The sequence below is a fragment of the Asterias amurensis genome, chromosome 13 (assembly GCF_032118995.1).
Source record: "Asterias amurensis chromosome 13, ASM3211899v1".
Classification (NCBI taxonomy): domain Eukaryota; kingdom Metazoa; phylum Echinodermata; class Asteroidea; order Forcipulatida; family Asteriidae; genus Asterias; species Asterias amurensis.
In genome coordinates, this window is record NC_092660.1 from 20,089,282 (window position 1) to 20,114,661 (window position 25,380).

Below are 25,380 nucleotides of genomic sequence, written 5' to 3' on the forward strand. Positions count from 1 at the left end.
AAAATGTCGAGATGGTCTCTCACAACGGGTCGAGATGGGCTCTCACACAGGTCGAGATGGGCGCTCACAAAAAGGTCGAGATGGGCTCTCTCAATTAGGTCGAGATTGACTCTCACAAAAAGGTCGAGATGGTCTCGAGCGTGACTTGGTTACCGTTGCCGTCATCACCCGGTTCTTGCATGTCGACCAGCAGGGTATGAAGCACTTTTATCAGGGTGCGCAGTAGCTCCATTCGGGACCCGGTGCCTGTGTGTTGGATTGGGGCGTTCGACCAACCACTGTAGCCCCTAGAGTTCCGTGCCTTCACTCTGAACTGGTACAACTTGTTGGGTTCAACTCCTTGTATGGTGTAAGACGTCTCGGAACCGTTCACTTCTGCGAAACTGTTGGACGCAAAAAAAGAAGACTTTTGACTTTTCAACTCTGGAACTTGCCTCAAAACATTCTTAAAATAATACAGGGCCTACAAACTAAAGGGGCTGTTCCATTGAATCTAGAAAAAAAATTACTTTGAAACAACATATTTTGATATTTTGCACAATTACTTCACAAAATAATAATACGATTGAGAGGGCAGCAGTTTTACCTGTTTGCATCTTCGGACAATCCCTTGCTCCAATCTACGTAATAGCCTTCAATAAAACCATTCGGCCTTGTTGGCTGTTGCCACGTGATCATGACTGACGTATCAGATGCGTTTTGGACACGTACATTCTCTGGTGCGCCTGGCTCTGTGGGAAAGTAAAAAATAAATAAAAAGTATTAATTAAACAAATTAATATGAAGTGAAATTCCCCCCCCCCCCCAAAAAAAAAAAAAAAAACTGCACACACGTAGACCATTTAAATTTCTGTTGAAGTTCCCCTTTAACCATTATATATAGGTCAACAAACTTTCCCATCCCCGTATCCTAACGTCTGTCATCCTTCTCCCCAAGGGACTCGTAATTTCTGGATATGAACAGGGATCCTGAGATCGACCCCGCAATGTTGGGCGAAGCGACCGCGTATAAAAAACAGGATACACGTAGGCTGTAGAGTGTTTCCTGTATTGGTCTTGTTCTATTTAACTTGAAATCCGTTGATTAACTGTTATCCTCTTTCAATAGAAACCCGGAACAGCGAGGCAATTTTGTTTAACAAAAAGGTGACACATTTTTTGTATCCTTTATCTACAAATAAAGTTTTTCTCAACACAGGGTTATTAACGTAACACTAAAGTCAACTATAATGTCGTATTACCAATACGTTAACGCTTGTCAAGTGTTAAGAATAATTTGTGGTTTATCGTGGATCAAAAACCTTGTCCCGCCAAACTTATATTTTCTGACCCAAATCGCTTCATCTTTGCAGTACAGGATACCAGACTAAAAGATTGCACGTTATGCTACTTCATGCTACAGCAGCTCTATCAAACTGGGGCCTGGTATCCTCCTTTAATGTAGAATCGTACCTGAAGTTTTATCTGCCAGGAAGTAACTTGCAATGGGGCCGCATCCTGCACTGTTACAGGCGGCAATGTCCACATAGTAACCTCGGAATTTATCAAAGTCTGAAAAGATAATAACCACACATTAGTCGGGCATCAATTGAAATAATATAATGGTGAATTCAACTTTGAGCGGGAACTTGTGATCAAGCACGTCATTGTACCAAATTACGCAAAATTATTTATTTGTCAGTCACAGATTTTCCGGATGTGATTGGTCAATGATAAAATGAGGCAGGGCTTACTGGATCAGTGTACCAACCTTGCAATAAAACCATGGTGCCGTTCGCTCGAACCGATCTAACTACATCAGAGGAGCCGTCTGGTTGCTCCAGTCGGAGTGATACGTCATATCCGTGAATTACGCCGCGTCGATTCTCCTCTGGAAGATCCTTGTGAAGAAAAAACAAACAAACAAACAAACATTAAGGATTTATTGCATTCTGACGTCCCCCCCCCCCCCCCACGTCCAAACCCTGGGAGCAATTTTTACAAAACAGATTCTCAAAAACTTCTTACTTTTAGGCCTCTTGTTCAGAAATCGATATCTCCACTTCCAACCCTTGGAAACACTTTCAATAATACCAAAAGTAGGATATTTTTATTTCAAAATGGAAACATAAATTCGTATTTACGGTAACACCACGGCGTGCTGTCACTTTAATCGGGTGGGGTTCTCAAATTGTCAAGTGGGATCGAGGTGAAAGAATAATTATCTTTCCCTTTCCATGCAATCGGCCTACATCTTCCCACTCAATCTACAGGAATACATACCCTCCATTGCAGAAATACGTCTCGTCTGTAGGCGGGGTCGACTGTATTATCATACTCTTGGCCTTGGATGTCTTGCACTGCTGCATTCGGAGCTGCCAGGAATGAGGAATAAGGGAAACAAAATGTTGGTGAAAGAATTCACAAAGTTTGTCGAACCGAGATTCTCTATGGTCGAACCTAGACCAATGTTTTACTCATTAAATTAATGTTTCTTATTGCCAAACAAATATTTTGAAGACCACTCTTGATCAATATAAACTCCAGGAGCTCCACAATCAATACACTTGCACCAGTGAGCAGACGAAATGACTTTTTAATTTGGTTTTCTTTCCTTCTTTTCAAACGTCTCGTAGCCATTTCCCCTAACTCATGTAATCACACTTGTGAAACGTTTGCTAAGCCATAGAATCTGTCAAGCAGTATTTGATTCTACAGCAGCTTCATTATATTGGGCCATGGTACGTAAATGCACGCTTCTGTTGGACCTGCAAGTAGCCTGTATTCTAATCGATGGATACGGCTACGACTGTTGCTAAGGGTGTGGCTAAGTATAGCCTATTCAAAACATGGTGATGTTAGCGATCCAGCAGTAAAGCCGTAGCCGCCATATTCAGACACCCATATTCAGCCTTTGAAACAGCTCTTACCTGCTTCTGCCGTCAGTCTGCTGACGACAACGGACCAGTCACTCCACTGCTCGTCACCGTAGCTCACCAGAGTCCGACATGATACCCACACCCTGTATGTCGTGTGTGGGGTGAGATTGTTCACATTGTATCGACGAGTCTGAAGATAGCTTTCTCCATGATTCAGATCAGGAATCTTAACGAGAGACAAGGACATTTTGTCAAAATCTTAGGTTTTTCAGTTCCAAAACATTTCCCGTATTCTTCATCTAACCCTACATCCATATGGACTGTAAAGGATGTAACCCTGTTTCAGCCCCATGAGTAGGTGGCAACGGTCCCTGGGAAAAACAGTTGGTTTGTAGCCCGAACCCTGAAGTGGCTTTCATAAGTCAATAGGTCCTTATTTTTCACAGTGAAATGTAAACATGTACATCTCAATACATACAAAACTTCTTTAAAATAAGAGTATTAGTAAAGCTGTTAACAATCCAATATGAAAACAGTTTCAAAAGGGAATTCCCCTAACATAATGTAAGCAGCACAAGAACCCTTGCGTTTCGCGGGGAAGTTATTTCAATTCCCCCCCCCCCCCCCTCCCTAAGTTCCCCACCCTAGGGAAATCTGTCCCCGGAGATTATGTCCCCACAGTTGGCCGTGTGGGTGGACAGAATCTCCGGGGGCAGAATCACCTGCCACTCAGTCACTAGCAACACCCTCACCCGCCCAAGTTCCCCGGAAGACCGACCCTTACCAACTCTCACCGCACTCAGTCACCCACTTCCCACACCCAATGTGGGTCGTGGGCTGGGTGCAGTTATTCGGGAGGGCAAGGTTGCATGCGTGTAGATGTCAACAGTGACAACTTTTCCCACTTTCGGTTTACGCAATGGTTAAACTGCGGAAATATCAATTAATCGACTGTCTAATAAACAGTGATTCAATTATGGTACCCACCATACGTGACTTGGAGCCAGTGTCTGTAGAAATCTCCAGACGGTATTCCAAGAAAGACGCAAACATCTGATCATCCCACTCCTTGGGTAGAGCCCAAGAGATGCGTAGTTCCTCTGGGCCTAGCGTCTCAATCTGCACGTTAGTCGGAGGGTTGGGAATAGCTGTATCGAACAGGGAGAGAAGACAGAACAAACAGCATGTTACAAATATAATAGTCTTTCTTTCTTCACTTAAAGCAGCACTTATGGAAAAGTAGAGGTAGTGCTAACTACACTACCGCCAGTGTTTTAAAAAGTTACTGCACAGAAATGCATGCTAAATATTGAAAATGATAGACTGTGCAAGTGAGCGAGTTTGTTTCCCAAAAGTCACAAATGCACGTGGGACCAAAGTGGTCTCAAAGAAATGTTCGCAAACGCGCGAAACTTGAACAGTCTATACAGTCCAGTAGGATGGCCAGGTCTGATTTTCTAAAGTCTTATTCCGTGTTCAGAAGATTTCAAAATTGCCGACAAAGTCTAAGCTATATTCAATACTGCAGTTTTGAAAATGCCTTGGGCCATTTCGAAACCATGGTTTGGTTTCTTTTGCTCCGGCTTAGGCGGTCCCGTACCTATAAAGTGCACGCTTTCAAAATTGCCGGCGGAGCCCGAGCCGGATTCCAAAGTAGAAACCTTGGTTTTGCAAAGGGCCTATAAGACATCGGTAATGAATTCGTTGCTCTATACTCACTTGATGTTTCTGGGTTGAAGCGTATTTCCGAAGTGGAGGACCCCAGCAGGTTGGAGGCTGTGACGCGAACCAGTTGCGAGAAACCGTTGTTCTGATTACGGGGTACCATGCAAGTCTGGCTCCCTCGTCCGTCCAGCTTCGGGCAGTCTCGCCAATCGTTGCGACCATATCTGTTTATCAAGGCGGGAAGAAATTTGAACAGATCCTTTCCCAAAAAGATGTAAATAACATATCGCGCGTGCGGGAACGTTGCACATGTGGCTGGTTGTGCGTTTGGCTGGCTGCGTACTGCCCAGTCTACAAGCCAGAGCTGAGGTTTGGGCTAGCACATGGGTAAATATATTTAGTGTAATTGGTTCTAAAATGGGCTAATAGCGTTTGCGAACCAGTCTGTATACACTGTAAAAACAAATGTTTAGGTTCTGTAACAGATTTAGAACGCTTCATAGGGTTTAGGTTAAACACTTAACAGTGTATAGGGCCCATGAGTAAACTAAACGCGCCAAATGTTTACAGTTTTTACTATGACGCGTTTAGTTTGACGCATCAGCCGTTAACATTGTGTTTAGGAAGCGTTTAAAAGGTCATCAGTACATCAAAGTTTGCCAAACACAGTGTTTATTATAAGTTTGATGTTTAAACCACTGCTTTACAACACAACTCATGGGCCCTATACACTGTTAAGTATTTAACCTAAACCCTTTGACGCGTTCGAAATCTGTTACAGAACCAAAAACACTTGTTTTTACAGTGTATGCATGCGTGGATTTGTTCTAATTACTATATTTTGTGGGAGGGGCTAATTCAAACTTTGAAACGATTTTTTTTTGGCACGCTGAAATATGATGACAAGTTATTAAAATATAAATTAATTTTAAGCTTTATTTCTTACGCTGGGCGGTAGCTGAACTTGTAGTGTGTCTTAATGTTGTTCCTGACTCCATCTTTCCATTCACACCAAAAGTCCAACAGGTTGGTACTGTGACATCGAAGACCCGTGGGTGGTGAGGGAGCCACTAATGGGTAAATGACAATGGGAAATGTTATTTTGCATTTAGGCTATATATGTGACCCTCTCATATTCTTATAGAGTCTTTAAAGGATAGATGCTCACATAGTAGTTTGGTTCTCTTTACAGAGTATAACCCTTTTTTTCTGTGTACGAGACGAATACATAAAGGTGTGGTGATTGTTTTGCATGATTTAAACAAAAAGTATATAAAGGCGTTTTACAATGTTATCTTTTCCCCTTTTAAAATGGACGTTCGTATGCATTTCAACGGAAGGGTGTTTTTATATTACAGTCATTTAATAAGTAGGATACAGTTTACTGGTTTCGTTTCCGAGAAGTAGTGCGGTTTGGTAACGAATTCACAGTTTAGAATTTCACCACAAAAACAGGAGTTGTATGTATAGGTTACCGCACCTACACATTACCGATTACGAAAGGGGCAACAGTTCGGTGACCGGGCGTTTAAGACGTATCATTCAATGATATAGATCATGGGTTCGATTCCTATCAGGATATTTGGCACTCCACTGGTCTCCCTGAAGCTCTTTGTAAGATGCTTTGCACATGACGTCACTGACCGCCATCTTTGATGTAAAGCAATGGAAATGTGCACGCTTAATCGCGCTGCGCACGACTCTCGGTCAATAGGGAGGTTTAGCTGCTCATCCGCGTGAACGTGAATGAATGTCAGAAAATTGTATCGTAAAAATCTCACGTTTTAAGCATACGTGGAGTGACCATTTTTCACGTCAGGTACGTACGTGCGCACAGACGTCATACGTGAGCGTACAATAAGCCCAAAGTGGCGACGTCACCCGGAAATGGCACAAAATTGTTTGACGTTCACGTTCACGTTCACGTTTGCTCGCATAACTTGCAGCTAAACCTTGCTATTGATAGCCTTTCACGCGTTCACGTTTCATCAAAGATGGCGGTCTATTAAAGACATTGGACACTATTGGTAATTGTCAAAGACCAGTCGTCTCACTTGGTGTATCTCAACATTATTATGCATAAAATAACAAATCTGTGAAAATTTGAGCTCAATTGGTCGTCGAAGTTGCGAGATAATAATGAAAGAAAAAACACCCTTGTCACACGAAGTTGTGTGCGTTTAGATGGTTGATTTCGAGACCTCAAATTCTAAATCTGAGGTATCGAAATCAAATGCGTGGAAAATTACTTCTTTCTCGAAAACTATGTCACTTCAAAGGGAACCGTTTCTTACAATGTTTTATACCAGCAAACTCTCCCCTTCATTCGTTAGCATGTAAGGTTTTATGTTTATAATTATTTTGAGTAATTACCAATAGTGTCCACTGATGGGTTCGATACAATTCCATTAACATTCAGACGACACAAAAACGGGTATTTCTAATCATTGATTGATATTCTTAAGTTGTAAATAGTACTAAATTTAACGGTAAGCAGTTGCAACCCTGCATAAAGGGTACGGTACAAGTGGTTAAACCATGCCAGAAAAAAACGCAATTTGCTCATTTGCCGAAACGATCTGTGATTTATGACAATTATGAAAAATCGTAACAAACCCGGAATAAAGCTGTTTGCCGTTTTGTGTTTCAAAACCAAAGACCCCACAGAGTGACTAGTCATAGGAAAATAATTCACGATCACCATGGTACTCTGTTATACTTGTCGACAAGTCGTAAAATTGTTGTCGCTGTCATAGCGTTTAACGGCTCTCTTGCGAAATACTCTCACCCCGCGCCCGCAAATCCTGCCGACTACACGGCCCGATTCATGTGGCACACTCTAAATTCCGGGTGCTATGGGGCCTGACGCATTTCTCAGTGAATATGACATGAAATCTGTTTAAACATTGCGCAAGATTTAAGTACAAATTCCATTTTTAAAACCACTTTCTGGGTTACAACCTGGGCTATAATTGTGATAGGCATTCTTGGTAGTGAATCCAGGTCAATTATAGCCCACGAGTGTTTAATGCAGTAGTCGGGATCCACTAATTCTACCTCCATGGTAATTATCATCACAGGAGCAGAGCCAACATTCATAGAGACCTTGCTCTGCTTAAACTATTTCTGCTTAGCAAAATTAAGCATAAATGATACCAGCCACAGTTAGTATATATAAGTGGGATGGTACTGTGGCTGATAACCGTATTCTGTTTTATTTTTAGCATGAGTTTTTTTTGTGCTTTTAAGCAGAAAAAATGGGCACATGAGAATCACGTGAGAGCCGTAACCTCGTTACAAATTCGAACGACTTGTTCACAAGTCTAGTCCTCATGGCCTAATCGAAAACTCGACCTTCTAGAGCAGATGCCTTTAAAAGCATAAGACCACAGGTCCCCTTGAATTAATTATAAAACCACCGTTATTCTTAATGCAAGGACCTACCTCCAACATACAGCATGGTGCCTTGGAACTGCATTAGATTAAAGCCGTCACTCTCAAAAGCGCAGAAGTAGGTTCCTGAATCGGCGAATGTAAGATTGCGCAGTCTGAGTCGTGATATATTATCAACTACCTCATACCTTTCCCGTGGAATCGTGTGCCTGTAATCATCAAAAATAACTCCTTTAATGGTGGCTTCTTATATAGTGCGCATCTGTCATGCAGTGACGCCAAAGGCGTTTCAACTTCAGTATTTCCTGCAAGGTTTATGATGAGACTATACGTTTAAATTAAGAGATCTATAGTTTACTCCTTTTACATAGCACCATGTGAGGGTTTACAAGCTGCTGTGACACAATATGCAGCCAATCATAACAGAAACACTGTGGCGAGCCCCTTCGCTTTTCGATTATGTTACGTGCATGCAGTACACAACACACGGTACCAACGGCTTTACGTCCCATCCGAAGCACGAAGCATAAAAAACACATTTTCAACAGTACATTAAACGCAATGTATACTTGTTTTATTGTCGAGGACAAGCATCCTCACTTGGTGGATCACAACATATTCATAAAATAACAGACCTGTGAAAATGTTGGCTCAATTTTTGATCGACGTTGCAAGAAAATAATGAAAGTGTGCTTTGGAATGCCAGAGAACTGCTTCATGCCTCTAGTCTTTCTAAGATAAAAACTTTTCGGGTGAAAATGACCTCTTTTTCGAAAACTGCTACTCCTACTACTTTTTCACAGAATCCATTCATCACCTGTATGATTTGAAGTACCAGACGATATCTTTAGCGGTCTGTGCAGTGGCCGATGTGTTGAGCACGCATCGAAGTGTAATATCAGAACCAGCAGCCACTGTGGGGTCCATGGGTTTTATTGAAGCTGTGAGTACAAAATAAAAAGGTATTTTTGTTGGGGAAAAAAAAAGAAGGAATACAAAATAAATCTGTTGAAAGTCAAGCAAATCAGATACTTCATGGATCAAAACACATAAACCAAAAACAAGTTCGATAACCTTCGTGTTTCGAAAACATTCCCGCTTCTGTTTTGGTTATATTGTCTGTTCCCCTTCTTCATCATTTCCCATCAACTCCAAATACAACAACTATTGCTCTTGAGTATCGATATTTCCTGGAGTGTCAAAGAACTTGTGGTCGCTCGAAATCGCTGTATCAGGTAGATTAATAGGGTATGTCAACACACACATCTCGATTGTATTACAAAAGCCTATTAATTTGATAAACATACTAGTGCAACGAAACAAAGCGAGTTGTGGGTAGCAAGTTTCTTCAAACAGTCGTGAAGCTGAAAAAAATATATAAAATGTTATTGTTGCAAAGCCAAAGCTAAAGCCTTTACCAGAACCAAAGCCGAAATCTTTGCCAGAACCAAAGCCGAAACCTTTGCCAGAACCAAAGCTGAAACCTTTGCAAAACCAAAGCCGAACCTTTGCCAGAACCAAAGCCGAAACCTTTGCCACAACCAAAGCCGAGATCTTTGTCAGAAACAAAGCAAAAGCCTTTGCCAGAACCAAAGCCGAGCCTTTGCCACAACCAAAGCCGCAACCTTTGCCACAACCAAAGCTGAAACCTTTACCAGAACCAAAGCCGAAACCTTTGCCAGAACCAAAGCCGAAACCTTTGCCAGAACCAGAGCCGAGATCGTTGTCAGAAACAAAGCAAAAGCCTTTGCCAGAACCAAAGCCGAAACCTTTGCCAGAACCAAAGCCGAAACCTTTGCCAGAACCAAAGCCGAAACCTTTGGCAGAACCAAAGTCATAGCCTTTACCAGAACCAAAGCCATAGCCTTGGCCGAAGCATTTGCCAGAGCCAAAGCCTTTGGAACCAAAGCCATAGCCTTTACAAGAACCAAAGATTTAGCCGAAGCAAATAACAGAGCCAAAGCCGTAGGGTAATTTGCTACAGCCTTAGCCGAACACGGTGTTTTGGAAAGCCTGAAAAGTGATTACTTGTTTTGGTTCCCGCAATACACCACGGATCCATTATACGCAAAGCCGAATAACACGCCCGTCTGACAAATTGTCCTTATACAATAAACCACTGACTAAACATTATTATCTGATATTACTGTGGACAATAATACAAAGTCAAGTTACCTGGAATGCCGATGACTGTGGTTATCCTGCAAACAACGAGAATGCAAATAAAGTACTGCATGATTGCGAAGGCGGTGAGGATGGGCGCCATGTTGGATTGGAGATAAGGATGATACGGTGAATAATCTCTCTCGCTGAAACCTAGGAATGATCAGTCGAGCCTGTGAAAAAAAAAAAAAATATTTTGCTTAACTGTTTTCACATCACTGTAAAACAAACCTTCTATGATATATTTTCTCACATGCATGGCCCTCCCGCCTTCACTACAAGTCTTTTGTTTAAACACATACAAAAAACACGTCTTACATAAGAATAAGAGTGATTCATAACTTTCATCTTAAAACTTGTCCAGCTGTTGTTAATGACTCTTGAATTGATGTGGACAGCAAATGTGATGTTTCCCATATGACGAGTGTAGCATTTTGCACACCAGAAAGGCTGTGGAATGTGCCAGGTTACTCTTTTTTTGTAGGCAACGGTTACTATTTTTGGTCTTGGCCTATATCCCCTTTCACATGAGAACCGAAAACTAACGACCTCACTTTAGGAGGAAACAGAGCGTCGGCCTCATTAATATTTGGTAGGTCAAAATGTTGTCTTTTTATAGACAGATATGACATCCTTTTTTGTGACCTGGGTGTTGCTAACTTCCAACATGAGGTATCTTGGATGACATAGGCCCTGGAAAAATGGTCTTCATTTGCCAAGAGGTGTAGGGACATTTTTAAAGATTGATGCTCGAACGTTTGGAAAATTTCACTTGTTTATAGGGGTGTTTTGGCTCGAAGGAGGAATAACTCGACGGGCCCGGGACTCCCCATATCAAAATTAATAATTTTATCTTCCCTGGGTTGTGTCGTTGGTCAAACCATAGAGCAAGGACCACACAGACAGCCCGGGTGCGAATCTTTTTTTTCTTCTTTTCCAAACGACATTGCAATGATTTGGTGAAAGAGCAGGCCAATTTCATGATGACGTAATCTGACGGAAAGAGCCAAGGATCTGGGCCAAAAGGCACTGATAACAGCTTCACTAACAAAGAACTAATCAAACCAAGTATCTTTGAAATGTTGACGAGAACTGACAACCGGTAAATAGTGGGAAAAGCTGCGAGACTTCTATAGGCATATAAGTGTTACAAAACTATTGTTGAATATTTTGCCACTGTATGTTATTGGTGCATTGAAGGCACTGGGTCGATTTCACAAGGAGTTGGGACTAGTCCTAACTTAGGACTAGTTTTGGACATATAACAAACGTATGACTAGTCCTAAGTTAGGACGAGTTACTCGACCTAACTCGAGATAAGACTAGTGTTAACTCTTTGTGAAATCCACCCCTGGACACGTTTGGTAATTGTCAAAGACCAGTATTCCCAACATGCAATATTAAACAAACCTGAGATAAGTTTGGCTCAATAATTGACCATCGAAGTTGCAAAAGAACATATGAAAGAAAAACATCCTTGTTGCACAGCTTTGTGTGCTTTCATATTCATAATAAAGGGCTTCAGCTGAAGGCTTTTATTATATAAGTGAGAAATTTCCTCTTTCTCAAAAACTATGTTACTTCAACAGCTCTACATTGCTCGTTAACAAGTGAGTTTTAATTCTAACAACTATTTTTGATATTTAGTGGGTTGCACTCCATAGTACATTATTTTCATTCTTTTCCCTTCCCGTTTATTCACATGTATCAATGTCCGTTCAACATCCAAGGCCATGAATTCATTCACACCCCTCACAATAAAACTTGATTGTTGGAAATACCTGCGTTGTGGGGTGTTTATCTCATGTACACGTTATAGATTATAGATTATAGCACCCTGTCCCTCTTTGAACCCACGCCGACCCACCAGCTCAGTCGTGTTCGTGTGTATTGATATTTGTCCCATCATCAAAACAAAACTTACCAACAACCTTTTAAACGGTATACAGTAACTGACTTTAACAACGAAGCAATAAATGCTTAATGGTTTAACCCGTTCGCAAACAACATGCAAAGAACAACAAACATATCATGTGTGTTTTAAAATCCGCACAGACGTTCTTTATCCGGTCCCATGCCTATACTTTTTGCAAATTGGGTCATTACACCCTCTTAAATTTCCTGAAACTTGTGGCTGGAAATGTCCCATCCGATAACTGTACAATCCGCAACAAACATTATATTGTTGTTCATCACCATTTGAATATTCATACTTATTTAGTTTACAGTGCAATCATAAAAAACACACATTTTTTTAGAAAGGTTTTTATTCGCAAAGCTTCATCGACATCGGTTATACTAGATAAAGACATTTGTTTGGAACACTGCCCAGGCAAATTAACTGCACATCAACACTCATTTCTTGTTTTTATTTGCCAAATACAATCAAAACAGTCTAAACAAAACAGTCAAAACAAAACAACTTTACCCATTTTTTTGCCTCAAACGTGACATCCAAAAGTTGTTTTAAATTAAATTCAGTGGTATCTACAAACCTCTTTGTTGCACGATGTTTTTGTTTGTGTAAACCACGTGGATAAAAATTGTCATTAAAACACCAATGATTTTCACTTGTGATATGATGGCTCTTGCTAAAAAAAAACAGGTGTATCAAAAAAGCATCACAGAAACTTATTTCCCAACTCGATTGCATGATTTCTCATTTGAAGTTCGCAAAAGTTTAACTACAACACAAGGCCGAAAGAGTGTAAATAAACGACCCTGGCTCAGCTATTTAAGGACACACAATCGATTTTCTTTTCTTTGTGGCTATCTTCGGGTTATAAGTGCCTCTTAAATGTAGTCCTGTAAATAGATATAGGTAGAGGTGTGGTAATGTCTTGTTTGCTCCCACACCCTCAAGGGAATGGAGTGGTTAACCTATACCCCCATAAACATTTTCCAAAACAAACAAAAAGGCAACCGTATGTACATGTAGTTTACAAGAGACAATAATATTCGCGTTTAAAAAAAAATACACACATTTTAACGAACGCGAATGCGAATGAGTAAAACACGTGCAACCGAAATTGTTTTAGAACATACGACAACTTTTAGATGATATGATATACATACACATGTAAAGCTTGACGTATAAGTTATTTGACATAAAATATGCCCTCGTGAGTGTCGTGTTTACAAAGGAGCATATAAGTCACATTAGATCATTAGAAAAAAAAACATACCTGTAACTGCAGAAAATGTTGCAAGACTTCTGTATTGGCGCGATTTTTCCCGCCTTTGTTCTCTACGGTAAGCTGCTACTAGTGTAGTATTTCTGGAAAAGTTGTTTTATCCCAAGCGACTATGCACAGACTAGTTCTCACGCAAAATCACTATTTACATCGCGTGTATAAACTGTCTTGTGTTCACACGGTCCACCCACACCATGCCGAGTTACAGCACTGACGGCCGATCGCGTTCGCGCATCGGTTTTTAAACCCCCGCATGAGCAGTGACGTGTTGGTTTAGTCACTACGCATGTCACATACTATACGTGACTAGTAGTGCATGGAAAGGGGGTCTATACGCAACTAGCTGGTTACACCGTTGCCATAACAACACAGGAAGTATAACAGGGAACTTGCATGGTTTCATCTCATTAGAATAAATCTGTAAAAATATCACAAATAAACACAGGATTTAACAAGAACAACATTATTTGGTTTAACCCTTACACCGTTGTGTGTCAGCACTGTATACTCAGTGCTTTCCCGAGTTATGTGGGAAAAAAATAACAGGCATATTACTCTGGTGGGATTCGGACCCACGACCTTTGCCAAGCAGATGTCTTACCGACTGGACCACCGATATTACCCGGTAGCTAGAGGCAGTTCGAAGTCCCACCTTCATGCATGAAGACACTGCTCTGTTTTAGTTATGTTTTGTTTGGTCTGTCAACCAGTTCTTGCTGATCCCACATCCTAAACATCATGTGCTTTTAGTGACGTTTTTCCCACCGTTCGGGGGGGGGGGGCGTGGGGCGTGACTGCTATTCCGAGAATGCATTGAACAGTAAGTATCACGTTTTTGTATATAAACAGAAAATGATTGAACTTCAACAATTAAACAAACATCTTTTGTTGAAATGACAAGCAAGATAAATAAATAAAGGATTGAACACAATATCCCAAAGTCATTGCTAAGAACAGTATGATAAATTTAAAGGTATGACAGACTTCGTCTTTTCTTTTTGGAAATAATTGTTTAAAGACACTGGACACTATCGTTTATTGACAAAGACCAGTCTTTTCACTTGGTGTATCTCAACATATGCACAAAACAACAAACCTGTGAAAATTTGAACTCAATTGGTCGTCGAAGCTGCGAGATAATAGTGGAAGAGAAAACACCCTGTCACACGTCGTTGTAATGCTTTCAGATGCTTGATTTCGGGACCTCAAAATTCTAAATCTGATGAGGTCTTGAAATCAAATTCGTGGAAAATTGCTTCTTTCTCGAAAACTACTTTACTTCAGAGGGAGCCGTTTCTCACAATGTTTTATACTATCAACCTCTCTCCATTGCTTCCTTACCAACTATTTGTTGTTATTCTAACATTTTTTTAAAGAAAGTACCAATAGTGTCCACTGCCTTTAAAGTATTCCTTTGGTTTTTGGAACCGTTCGATTGTTTTAATCCTTTACAATAAAACTTACCTGTGAACATTTAATTTCAAAGGGTGTTAGCGTTGATGAGATATCAACGAAACTCTGGACGTCCACGCATGAAAAATAATCATCCGTATTTGGAATACACTATTTGAAAAACGTGTCTGACAGAAACGCTTCTCAGATTCAACTGTTTGGGTAGAAGCCGAATTTTTTTGTCAGAACCACATTACTGCACTGGGTGAAATTATTCTCAAAATGCTTTATACTATCGAAAGCTGATGCACAAATCAAGTACGTTTTTATGGTCATTAGTTTTAAAGGAACACGTTGCCTTTGACCGGTCGAGTTGGTCTTTGAAAAGCGTTTTTAACCGTTTGTTATAAAATGCATATGGTTAAACAGATGTTTTAAAAGTAGAATACAATGATCCACACAAATTTACCTCGAAATTGCGTGGTTTTCCTTTTACTTTTCGAACTAACACGTCGGCCATTTATGGGAGTTGACTTCCAGCCGACCGTGTCAGTCGACGAGGTAAAAGGAAAACTACGCAATTTCGAGTGACACTTGTGTGGATAATTATATTCTACTTTCAAAATATCTTTCTAATCATGTGCATTTTATAACAAACGGTTACAAACGCTTTTAAAGACCAACTCGACCGATCCAAGGCAACCTGTTCCTTTCAGAGTAATTTATTTGAGTATTTTTATAATACGTGGTTTCATCATGACGGCCCGTCCTGCTTGCCATCTGACCGATTATTATATATATACATTTTGTATTTATTTTTTATTTTTTTTTGGGGGGGGGGGGGAATGCAGCAACATTTTTATCATGAACGACTCTGAGCAAATTTGTCTGTTCAGGATGAGCAAACATGTATTGTGTAAATCATACGTAGCCTATACCGATAGCTGTCCTTGAACTTGAACTGCCCTTCTTTCCAACCCCCCCCCCCGATCAAGTTTTCACACTTTGATCGAGCTTTTGGTCTTGAAAAGAAAATTGGCATATTTGTTATTTAAACATTTGAAATACTTAGTTGACATTCTCAAAAACTTAATATTTAACTTTATTATTGGTCAACAAAAAATGCCTTTCATCGTGCAATATACATACTTTAATAAAGAGAGAGTTTATTTTGAGATTTTTTTCCTTCTTTTGGGGTTATTGGTTTGACGGCTTGGTTTTTTGTGTTTTTTGTGGGGTTTTTTTTTTTGGGGGGGGGTTGCGGGGGGTTATCAAGAATATAACACGAGGGGAAACTGACTGGGTAAATGTTAAATAATTTTGGGTTGTTAGACTCTATCATGTTGGGATAAGAAGACCTACGTAAAAATAAAAAATAACACAACCACACAGTTAGAGGATACGGGTTTTGCACTTTTTCGAAGACCCACGCTTCTGTTATTGCATTCCCGGCAACCATAAAGAAACGTTTACTACTCTTTGTTGCCATAACAGGAATGCATAATGCACACATACAGTAGCGAGTCAATACACTAAGTCCATTTGAGTTCCAACATTGGCTTCTGTAGACCTTGAAATTCGAACTTTGTGGAACCTTTCCATTCTAGAGCTTCGCGAAAAAAGTAGAAAGGATAAAACATAAACACGGGCCTTGTATGTGGTGATTGGCAGATCAGGGTGGGTCCATACAGAGTCTACTGACATACGTATCAATTGTTTATAAAAACTGAACAGAAACAGATTTAGAAATAAGATTTAGAAATATTGGTTCAAGCCATTTTAATGGTGGACACCAATTTTGTCTAACCACTCGCGCATATTCGAACTTTGATGAGATACTTTGGTCACACGTGCGTTGCTTTTTAAAGAAAAATACTCTTGCACTATTAACGGGTCGCAAGCGCAACTTTTTCTGAGAAATTACCTTCCCAGCAGAATAAAAACAGTATTAAAGTTCTATTACGAATAGGAATACGAACCTGTCTATTGTTCAGGAATTGTCAGACAATGTAAAATGATGACAAATTCCTGATTCATCTCAATCAATATTTATAGTTTCCTCGTCACTTTTCGTTTTTACTTTCAACTTTGCAAATGGACGGTTAACAAGGAATAAGGAACTAGATTCATTTCCCTGCAACAACAACAGCTTCCACAAAAACAACCCACCACAAAAACAACCCACCCCAAAACAGCAGCAGCAACAACAGGGTTCGAATCCCACCCGAGTAATATGCCTGTGATTGTTTTCACAGAACTCAGGAATGAACTGAGTGTACAGTGCTAACACACTGGTGTAAGGCTACAACCAAAATTAATATTCTTTACCCCGATGCAAATTTAACATTTATTCAAGGGTTTATCATATTGATGTACAATATTTCACTCTTTTTGTTGACAGTCTAAGTACACGGTCAAACAGATTTTAAAAATGATAGTGAAAGATGAACTTTCAAAGTCATGTTCAACTCATATTGCATTGTAATTGTTATGTTCACTGAAGTGGAGTCAGGAGTGACGAAAGTGAAAACCTCAAACACAACAAAATGCAATACTCATTCTTGTCTTTTACATTGGTTGTTGTCCCGTTGTGGGTGTTATACTATGACCATTGTTACCCGCTTAAATTGTTAAAATACACGGAATTAAACAATGGATATTTAAATCTTTGAACAATTCGTAGCCGATTCAAAGCTGGTTCGATAAGCGTTCACTATAACAAGATACGCGGGAACTTCTCTTTAGCACATTTTTTTTGTTGGAGCACCCGAAAGCTTGAATTCTATGCAACAGGGGTGTTTTGTTCTTTAATTATTTTCTTGCAACTTCGATGACCAATTAAGCCAAAATTTTCACAGGTTTGTTGTATTATATATATGCTGGGACACACCAAGTGAGGATACTGGTATTTTACAATCACCAAAAGTATACCCTGCCTTAAAACATCAATTGTATCAAAAAATGGTAACCATGAGGACTATTTCTAAGGAAAGTACAAACAAAGTTTATTGAGATTCCTTTTCAATTAGTACCAAGGATATTCCTGGAAAATGCTTCCTACACAACAATAACAAAACTATGTTTACTTTTTTTTGCAAGAGAAGTTGGTTAATTGGAGAGGGAGTTCCCAATGTGGCAATTGGGTGGGGGTGCTAAATAGCCCACGCTTATGGGCGTGGTTGGAAATGACGAACTCACTTTTCAGTGTCAGGTCAAATTGTTCGTCACAGAATGGACAGATTGCAGGCGAAGCTAAGATAATGATTTTCATTCATTTTTACCGACCCCAATGAAGTCCCTACTAACTTTTTTAAGCACTATGATTAATTCTTTATTTTTATGCGACAACACCAGTGTGTCAATTTTAACATTCCGATTCATACGGGATTCTGCGTCCGTTTGACCTATTATGTGGGTCATTTAGACACAAATTCCGGATTATACTGACCCAAGATATGGGTCAAGCCCCACGGGACCCGAATCCGGGTCACTGAAGTTGTAAGAGTGTACGTCTTTCCGGGAACACCGTGTACGACTCACACGAGCACATCATGGGACTGTACCGTCCCCAAGGCCGATATCACGGCGAAGGATACCCCGTTGTGTCACTCACTCTCTCGTGACAGTCACCATGCTCTATTTATTCAGTAACAGTAACATGCGATAAATCAATGTAGATCAACTTCAATACAATGCCAAATCGTCCAAGATAAATAGTTACGACATTAATTACGTTAATACAGATTGATTGCTTCAAAACGAGAGTAAACTTCCCCTCATGTTGTCTGACCTAGTCTTGAAAATAGCGTTGCCAAACAAGACATTCAACAACAAAAGGTTTCAGTGTTTTTGCCATTTTGCTGTTTTTCTTTAAATATTGATCTAAATTGGTTTTAAAGATAATATGTGTAGTTTTGTAGTTTTGTATGTTAATGAAGATTGAAGAAAATTCCTCCTCCAGGGAAACAAAAATGAACAAAATCTACTCAAACATTGAAAAAAAAAACACTGCAACAGTTTCAGATAATAAAAAAAGTGCTATATGGGGCGTAGTGTAAGTAGATTTAAGGGGGTGCGTTAACGTAAGCCCCCTCCCCTGCCCTAGCCACCCCAACCTCCCTCTTTCCTCTTGATAAACGCAGTAATCCGCATAATAATTCCTAAGCAGTGCCATCGTTCTGCATTCGAAAATCAATTTGCCACTGTCAACAGGAACAGCACAGATAAATAAATGAGTTACCAATAATTGATACGATAATAATGTGAAGTAACGTATAGGCATCCTGATTGTATATTTTGAGTTTACGACTAACTGTTTAAAGATGCTATGTCAGATTTTTTGCCCCAAACATTAAAAAATAGATTTTTTTTTGAGTGAATGGTATTTCAAAGAGTATCACCCGCTCTAACGAAAAAAAGTTTAACTTTTACTTTTAATGGTCAGGAAACTAGACGAACATTTAAAACGTTTCTTATAAAACACATAAGAATTGGTCACGTGATCTATTGTCGGGATCCCGACAAAAACTAATTTTGAGCACTTTAACTCACTGCTACTAATAATTGGCGGACTTTTTCGAGCAATGGCTCAAATGAAAGCTTGTAACTTTCTCGACCCCCATCAAAATACCTATTGAATTTTAAATCAAAATTTTTGGGTCAAATCGGCAAAAAACCTGACATAGCATCTTTAAATAGCGTGATGACATTGAAGGCAAAGCAGACCCTTGGTTTTTGGAACCTTTGTTATCCTATGTAGGGTGTTGGACCCGGAAACTGTGGTAGTCAATGCGTGGATTGCTTGGTTAGTTCATAAAGAATTTTTGGTCGGATCGAGCCAGAACGAGCCTCGCCCTACCCATATATCACGTTATCCTTATTTAATACTTGCAAATAAAATGCGAAATGTAGTCAACAACCTATTAGGCTATAATGTGGCATGGGGGCTAGTGTGTAAAGCGCTCGCCTCCCACCAACGTGGCCCTGGTTCAATACCATGCAAAGGCCATAGAATGTGAGTAGAATTGGGCATTGGTTCGCTCCTGTGGAACGGTTCTTTTCTTCTGGCCTCCCGCCGGCCGGTTTTCCTCCCTCCGGAAGTACAGACATTTTTGATCTCCGTGGTCATAATGGGTTTATGTGGAAGGCTGCAAGAGGTGCTCTTAAATTGCCTCCAGGTAGCCACTTCCTTCGCAATTCAGCTGCTTAGCTGCAGGTAAAGGATGATTAGCCTCCCAAAATAAGATAACTTATAAATCGCAGAATCCGCCTAAAAAGGGTGCCATACAGGTGCGATAAAAAACGGGGTTACAACAGGGAACCCCACTGTTCAATACAATGTGCTATGATGTCAGCTTACTATATCCATATAGCCAAGCTCAAGTACCGATATTCATTGATTCTATATTACAACAAAAAACACTTCCTTTATTCAACTCATCCGTCATCATAATTTCCTCGATAAACACAATAGGTTTCTCCCCTTCCGCGTGCGAGTTCCGGTTCGAGAGGACGGGATCCGAACCAGGATCCACGGAGGTGAAAAAAGGGGGAACGTATATCTTATCACGCCACTCAAATCCCTCAATGACGTATATTATGGGAAAGAATAACTCGATTGATGAATGCTTGGGATCCGGTCAGATTGTCATATTTGGCAAAATGAGGCATAATTTCCAGGTATATCTCATATCACTGTCTGTCTACAAAAACTGGGTTAAAATTAAAAACGTCATTTGGAAATGGTGAACACATTCATAATACTACTTAATTGGGTTAGGTTAAATTTGTCACCACACTGTGCGCGCACTCCTCAAAAAGAGCTAATGCCGTATTATACATTAACAAGGCTAATGGGTGTCATATTGACACTAGCAAAGATCTCGTACTATAGTTTCTGCCAAAAAAAACAAAATAAACGACGATTTTATTGTAACCACATTTTCTGTTTGCACACGCTAGGTGGGACTTTAATTTGGCTCCATTTCTCGCAGTCCAGAGATACCAAAACTCCAAAACTACCTCTTCTCACAGTTTCCGACATCACGCGTAAATACACTGCAATGCACACTCGTTAATTGGTACCATGGGGATGGGAAAGTCATTACACGTCAACCTTGAGGGTTATTTGAAGAAACTGGTACAGGTATCACCTTAGACTGTTTCAAAGCTTGAAGAAGGGAAAAGGAAAACTGTTCATTTGTATTTCAACCTTGAGGGCTATTTGAAGAAACTGCTGAGTGTTCTCTTTCGCAGTCCGGATACAGAAATTCCAAAACTAGCTCTCAGTGTCTGGTATCACACCTATTATGCCAGTGCATACTCGCCATTGTCAAGCGATGGTACTATAGGATGGGAAAGTCATTATAAGTCAACCTTGAGGGCTATTTGAAGAAACTGATCCAGGTATTACCATAAATTGTTTCAAAGGGAAAAAGGAAAATCGTTCATTTGTGTTTCTTAAAGGCTATTTGAAGAAACTGATGAGTATTATCGCATGACAGTTTCTGGAAATAAACACACTCCGAGGCATACGTCTTAACGTTAGTCTGATAGGGTTCTGACTAATCATTGATAAATGGGGGTAAGTGTTTGCGGTACATCGGACCACCTAAAGATTATGACGAAAAATCACTAGGAATGTCTGGTAGTGAAATGTGGGTTTTCTTGAGATTGGTGAGTTTAATTGCTCATGAAATCCATAAGCTGTTTTGCGATATGGTTGACAAAAGACAATAAATTTATTTGGTCTTGGTAAAGTTGTCTGTTTATACTCCAAACCACTCAAACTAAACGGTGTATTCCAAAGTGTAGGCCACAAACAATTACAAACAGTGGGTGTAAAAACGAGAAAGCCGCGGTTTTTTTTTACCTGCAGTATGGGGTTTTTCATAAAATGAAGCCCACGCCTCATTTGTTTTCTTCTAATTCGTGTCTTTTCTTAAATGCTCGGTATTTTACTTTTTATTGGCTCTCGAAGCCTACAGCATCCTCAGGAAACTGCTCCCAAGGTAACTTGTTAAAGTTGTTAACAAATATCCCTTCTTCTTTTTTATATATATTTTTTAACTTATACTAAATTTGTTATTTGATCTGGTCAGTATTGGTGCAGCAAACTATGCAAGAGAAGAAGTTACCAAAATAATTAGCAACGTTAATATTGTCTCTTGTTTGACGGATAACAGATTTCCTTTTTCAAGAGGAAAGTTTCTTTGAAAAATGACATGTATGTCCAGCAAATATCGCCCTGTGCCCTGACCCAGTCAAGTTAAAGCGTTAGTTTAAAGCAAACATACCTGTAGGTAAAAAAGTAAAAAGGAGTCTTCCAAGAAATGACCAAGGTTTCCAAACCAACCTAATCCTGAGGTATTTAAACAATTCCTCACTTTCTCCGAAACGTGTGTGGATCACTGCCCCATAGTCACGTATGTCACTACGTGGACGTGTGTGATACTGAGGTGTGTGTGTTTAGAACAATCATGGGTGCTCCCTCGAGGTACGGACGGTGGTCAGGGTTGTGCCCTAATTGCAGTGTAACAAAATGCCCTCGTAGAAATCTGAAATTCTGTGAAGACCACCAGATGAAAGTTTGATTGGTTTACGTGTTGGGGGTAATGTTACGGATTTTTGTTAGCCTTCAATTAGCCGACGCCCAAGGACAGCAATTTTCAATAAAAAGTCCTTGAGTTTTTTAAATACAAGGTCTGCAAAGATGGTTACTTAATCATTTGTTCATGTTGTGTCTTTATAACACATTGATTGAAACAAGGTCATCTCTGATAAAACATTGTCACGATTCTAGTGTCACTCTAAACTTATCAAATCAGATGACCTAGAAAATATAGATACCTAAAATCATTCATATCAGCCTTACATAACGTATACTTGTTTGGACTGTCAAGTATTCTAGATGACAACAAATGTATCTAGATATTATACTGATGAGAATAACACAAGAAACTGCACGCAGACTCAACCTGGAGAGCTGAACACTTAGTGAAACAATTTTGGCTTTTACTAGTCTTGGTGTAAGACGTTAGTGTTACTCACTATCACACATGATAGTTTTACCAACTCAACAAAAACGTCTTGCACCAAGACTAGTTGCATGCCCACGAGCGATTAAGACGGTTTGACTCAAGCTCCTGTGTTTCTGAAAAGCCGAGTGTGGGTTCGAGTGAGTTTTGAGAAGGCGCTTGAATAAATCCAGAGTTTGTGCGTCTTTGAAGTTACGGGGGAGTTTGTTCCAAAGAGTAGGAGAAGACGTAGAAAATGCACGTTGGCCGTAAGACTTAGTCGAGGCAGATGAACAGGCAAGTAGATATTGTGATTGGGAGCTGAGATTTCCAGAAGGCTGGTATTTGTGAATAAGTTCCGACAAATAAGTGTTGTGCTGTAAAAGTTTCCACCAACCACCAACCACCAACCACCAACCCCCTCTCTTATTGTTGTTTAATTGCTATCCTAAATTGGCTATCTTGCGTTTTCTAGCTTTTCGCTATGGGGGAGGATGGATGTTGTTTTTCCAATTATTGTAAATCCGGATTATTGAAACTTGTGATGATTACGCATGGGAATGTATTCCTCGAAAAAAAATAAAGCACCGATTTCTCACTTCGTTAGAATATTGTTTTTATCAATGCCATGCGGGAAAACAATAGCCATAGAGGATACATAATCCAGGAAAAGAACCGGGGACAAAACCATCATCAGCGTATCACAACAACCCCATGGGTTAGATCAGATAAAGACAATTCCCTCCTCGTAGGCCCTTTTCGAAACCACGACCCTGGCTCTAGATTCGGCTCAAGCTAGCTTGGCCCCGCGGTTGTTTTGACAAATTACGCGTGCATTGCGTACGCGCTCATGGCTTCAGACGAGAGGACATAGCCTGAAGCCGAATCCAAAGCCGAAACCGTGGTTTCGAAACGGGCCCTAAACTCTATCCCTGACGACAAAACTTCATATAGGAGACACAATATCCTTCAACACCGGTAAAACAATTACAAGACGATCTATGTAGGTTGTAAAGTCATGATGCCCATGAGAGTTTTAATCAGCAATGAGGGGACCTATACTGATGCATATAATGATTGATAGATTGCATTGTGAAGTTCATATAATCGCTAATCCTCTGGCGAAATTATACCGTTGTGAAGAACTGTTGAAAAATACAAAAACCGTTATTTTGAAGACGGACATAAATCACTGTTCTTCTTTCTTTTTTTTTCTTTTTTTTTTTTTTGGGGGGGGGGGTTCTAATGTTGCAAACATATCCACATGGCTAGATCAAGGTGCTTCAATATATACTATATATATAGTTAATTCTTATCTTAACAATATTTCAGCTCATCAGGCATACCTAGACTATTCCTCAAACTTTAAAACCTTTTAAATCTTGCAACCCTTCGTTGAAAACGCTATCAAATCGATGGAGTGGGCCTAAGCATAGGAATATAATATAATATCGTGGCTTGTGTGACCTTCAAGCATGGGTGATTACATTTTGTGGTTAAAAAGGGGTGCGAGCTGGAAGGGTTTGTGTTAAAAAACAAACTTTGTCCTAAATTTAGTTTTATTTAGTGTCTATTCATATTCTTGTTTCTATATCGTCTCCATTTGAACATTTGCCAAATACTGACCCGGGGAAAAAATCTGTATTTATCTTTTTTGCTTCTCGGAAATCTCAGATTGTGGTTGGTTTTTTGACAGATAAATATACCCAAATAAACAATGCCTCCATTTTGGGGGCTATGGATCACCTTTTCTATTTAATCGTTCACTTCTTTCTTTGTATTACAGTGAAGAAAATCCCTTTGTGTCATAGAGAAATGAACCCTGTTGCCTACTACGAATAAACCCTACATTTGTGGTTAAAAAGGGGTGCGAGCTGGGAGGGTTTGTGTTGGAAAACAAACTTTGCCCTAAATTTATTTTTATTTAGTGTCTATTCATATAAACAATGCCTCCATATTGAAGGTTACTGTTCCCCTTTTCTATTTACTCTTTCACTTCTTTCTTTGTATAACAGTGAAATAAATAAACCCCTTTGCACAATACGAATAAACCCGGGAAAACGTTTAGTAAGTTTACTTTGAATACCACAGAACTTGTCATTATTATTTGTATGCACACCCTATGATTTTGAACACCACATTTTCATTGAACTTGTCAACTATTGTTTGCGCCCGATGATTTTAGAGCTCTGGTCTATGCCTATTTGACGTGTCTATCAGGATTTAGTATCCGATAGGTTTGCCAGGAATTTCCTGAAAAGTTTGTATTCTATTTAAAGAAATGAAAAGGTAATGCAACGTGAAAGTGTAAACACAGACTTAGCAATGAAAAGGGAATATCTGCTCCACATTTTGTTGTAGTTATTTTTTTGTTTTCTGCTAACGCACACAGCTGCTGTAGCACGCAGACACAAATGCAATCTGGTTATAAGGGTATGTTCCTTTAATAATAATTTAAAACAAAAAGGTTGTTATTAGGAGCATTTCCGCACGGTAATGAAGTATATTATGGCCTATTGGGGTCCACTTCCATGCTGGGTATAACAGTTTTTCTTGAAATATCACAGATCAGTTGCAAGATAGTCTGCGGAACGGCAAACTCTCATACATGTCCCCTCTAAAACGACCTTGTTCCAAAATAATATCGGTAAAAAAAATATTTAACAAAAATAGAGGATTGCGAAACATTATCCACTTATA

General features: G+C 39.7%; 1 protein-coding gene across 1 annotated transcript; it reads right to left on the reverse strand.

The window, feature by feature from the left end:
- Positions 1 to 71: 71 nt before the first annotated feature.
- On the reverse strand, positions 72 to 13,474 carry LOC139946516 (cytokine receptor-like factor 1). Its single transcript, XM_071944202.1, has 13 exons — positions 13,265 to 13,474; positions 10,092 to 10,252; positions 8,734 to 8,857; positions 7,968 to 8,125; positions 5,470 to 5,593; positions 4,578 to 4,747; positions 3,846 to 4,006; positions 2,910 to 3,084; positions 2,263 to 2,354; positions 1,751 to 1,880; positions 1,453 to 1,551; positions 587 to 731; positions 72 to 383 (listed from the first exon to the last, which is right to left on the reverse strand). The coding sequence occupies exons 2-13, from the start codon at positions 10,180 to 10,182 to the stop codon at positions 113 to 115; spliced, it is 1,740 nt and encodes a 579-aa protein (XP_071800303.1). The 5' UTR covers positions 10,183 to 10,252; positions 13,265 to 13,474; the 3' UTR covers positions 72 to 112.
- Positions 13,475 to 25,380: the final 11,906 nt, after the last annotated feature.

What these genes read in the sequence shown, in the direction of transcription:
- LOC139946516 (XM_071944202.1), bottom strand. Translation starts at nt 10,182, where the DNA reads ATGGCGCCCATCCTCACCGCCTTCGCAATCATGCAGTACTTTATTTGC. An exon ending in TGGTACTTCAAATCATACAG is followed by an intron (nt 8,126 to 8,733) that starts GTGATGAATGGA and finishes TGATGATTACAG; the next exon opens with GCACACGATTCCACGGGAAA. An exon ending in CACCATGCTGTATGTTGGAG is followed by an intron (nt 5,594 to 7,967) that starts GTAGGTCCTTGC and finishes TTTACCCATTAG; the next exon opens with TGGCTCCCTCACCACCCACG.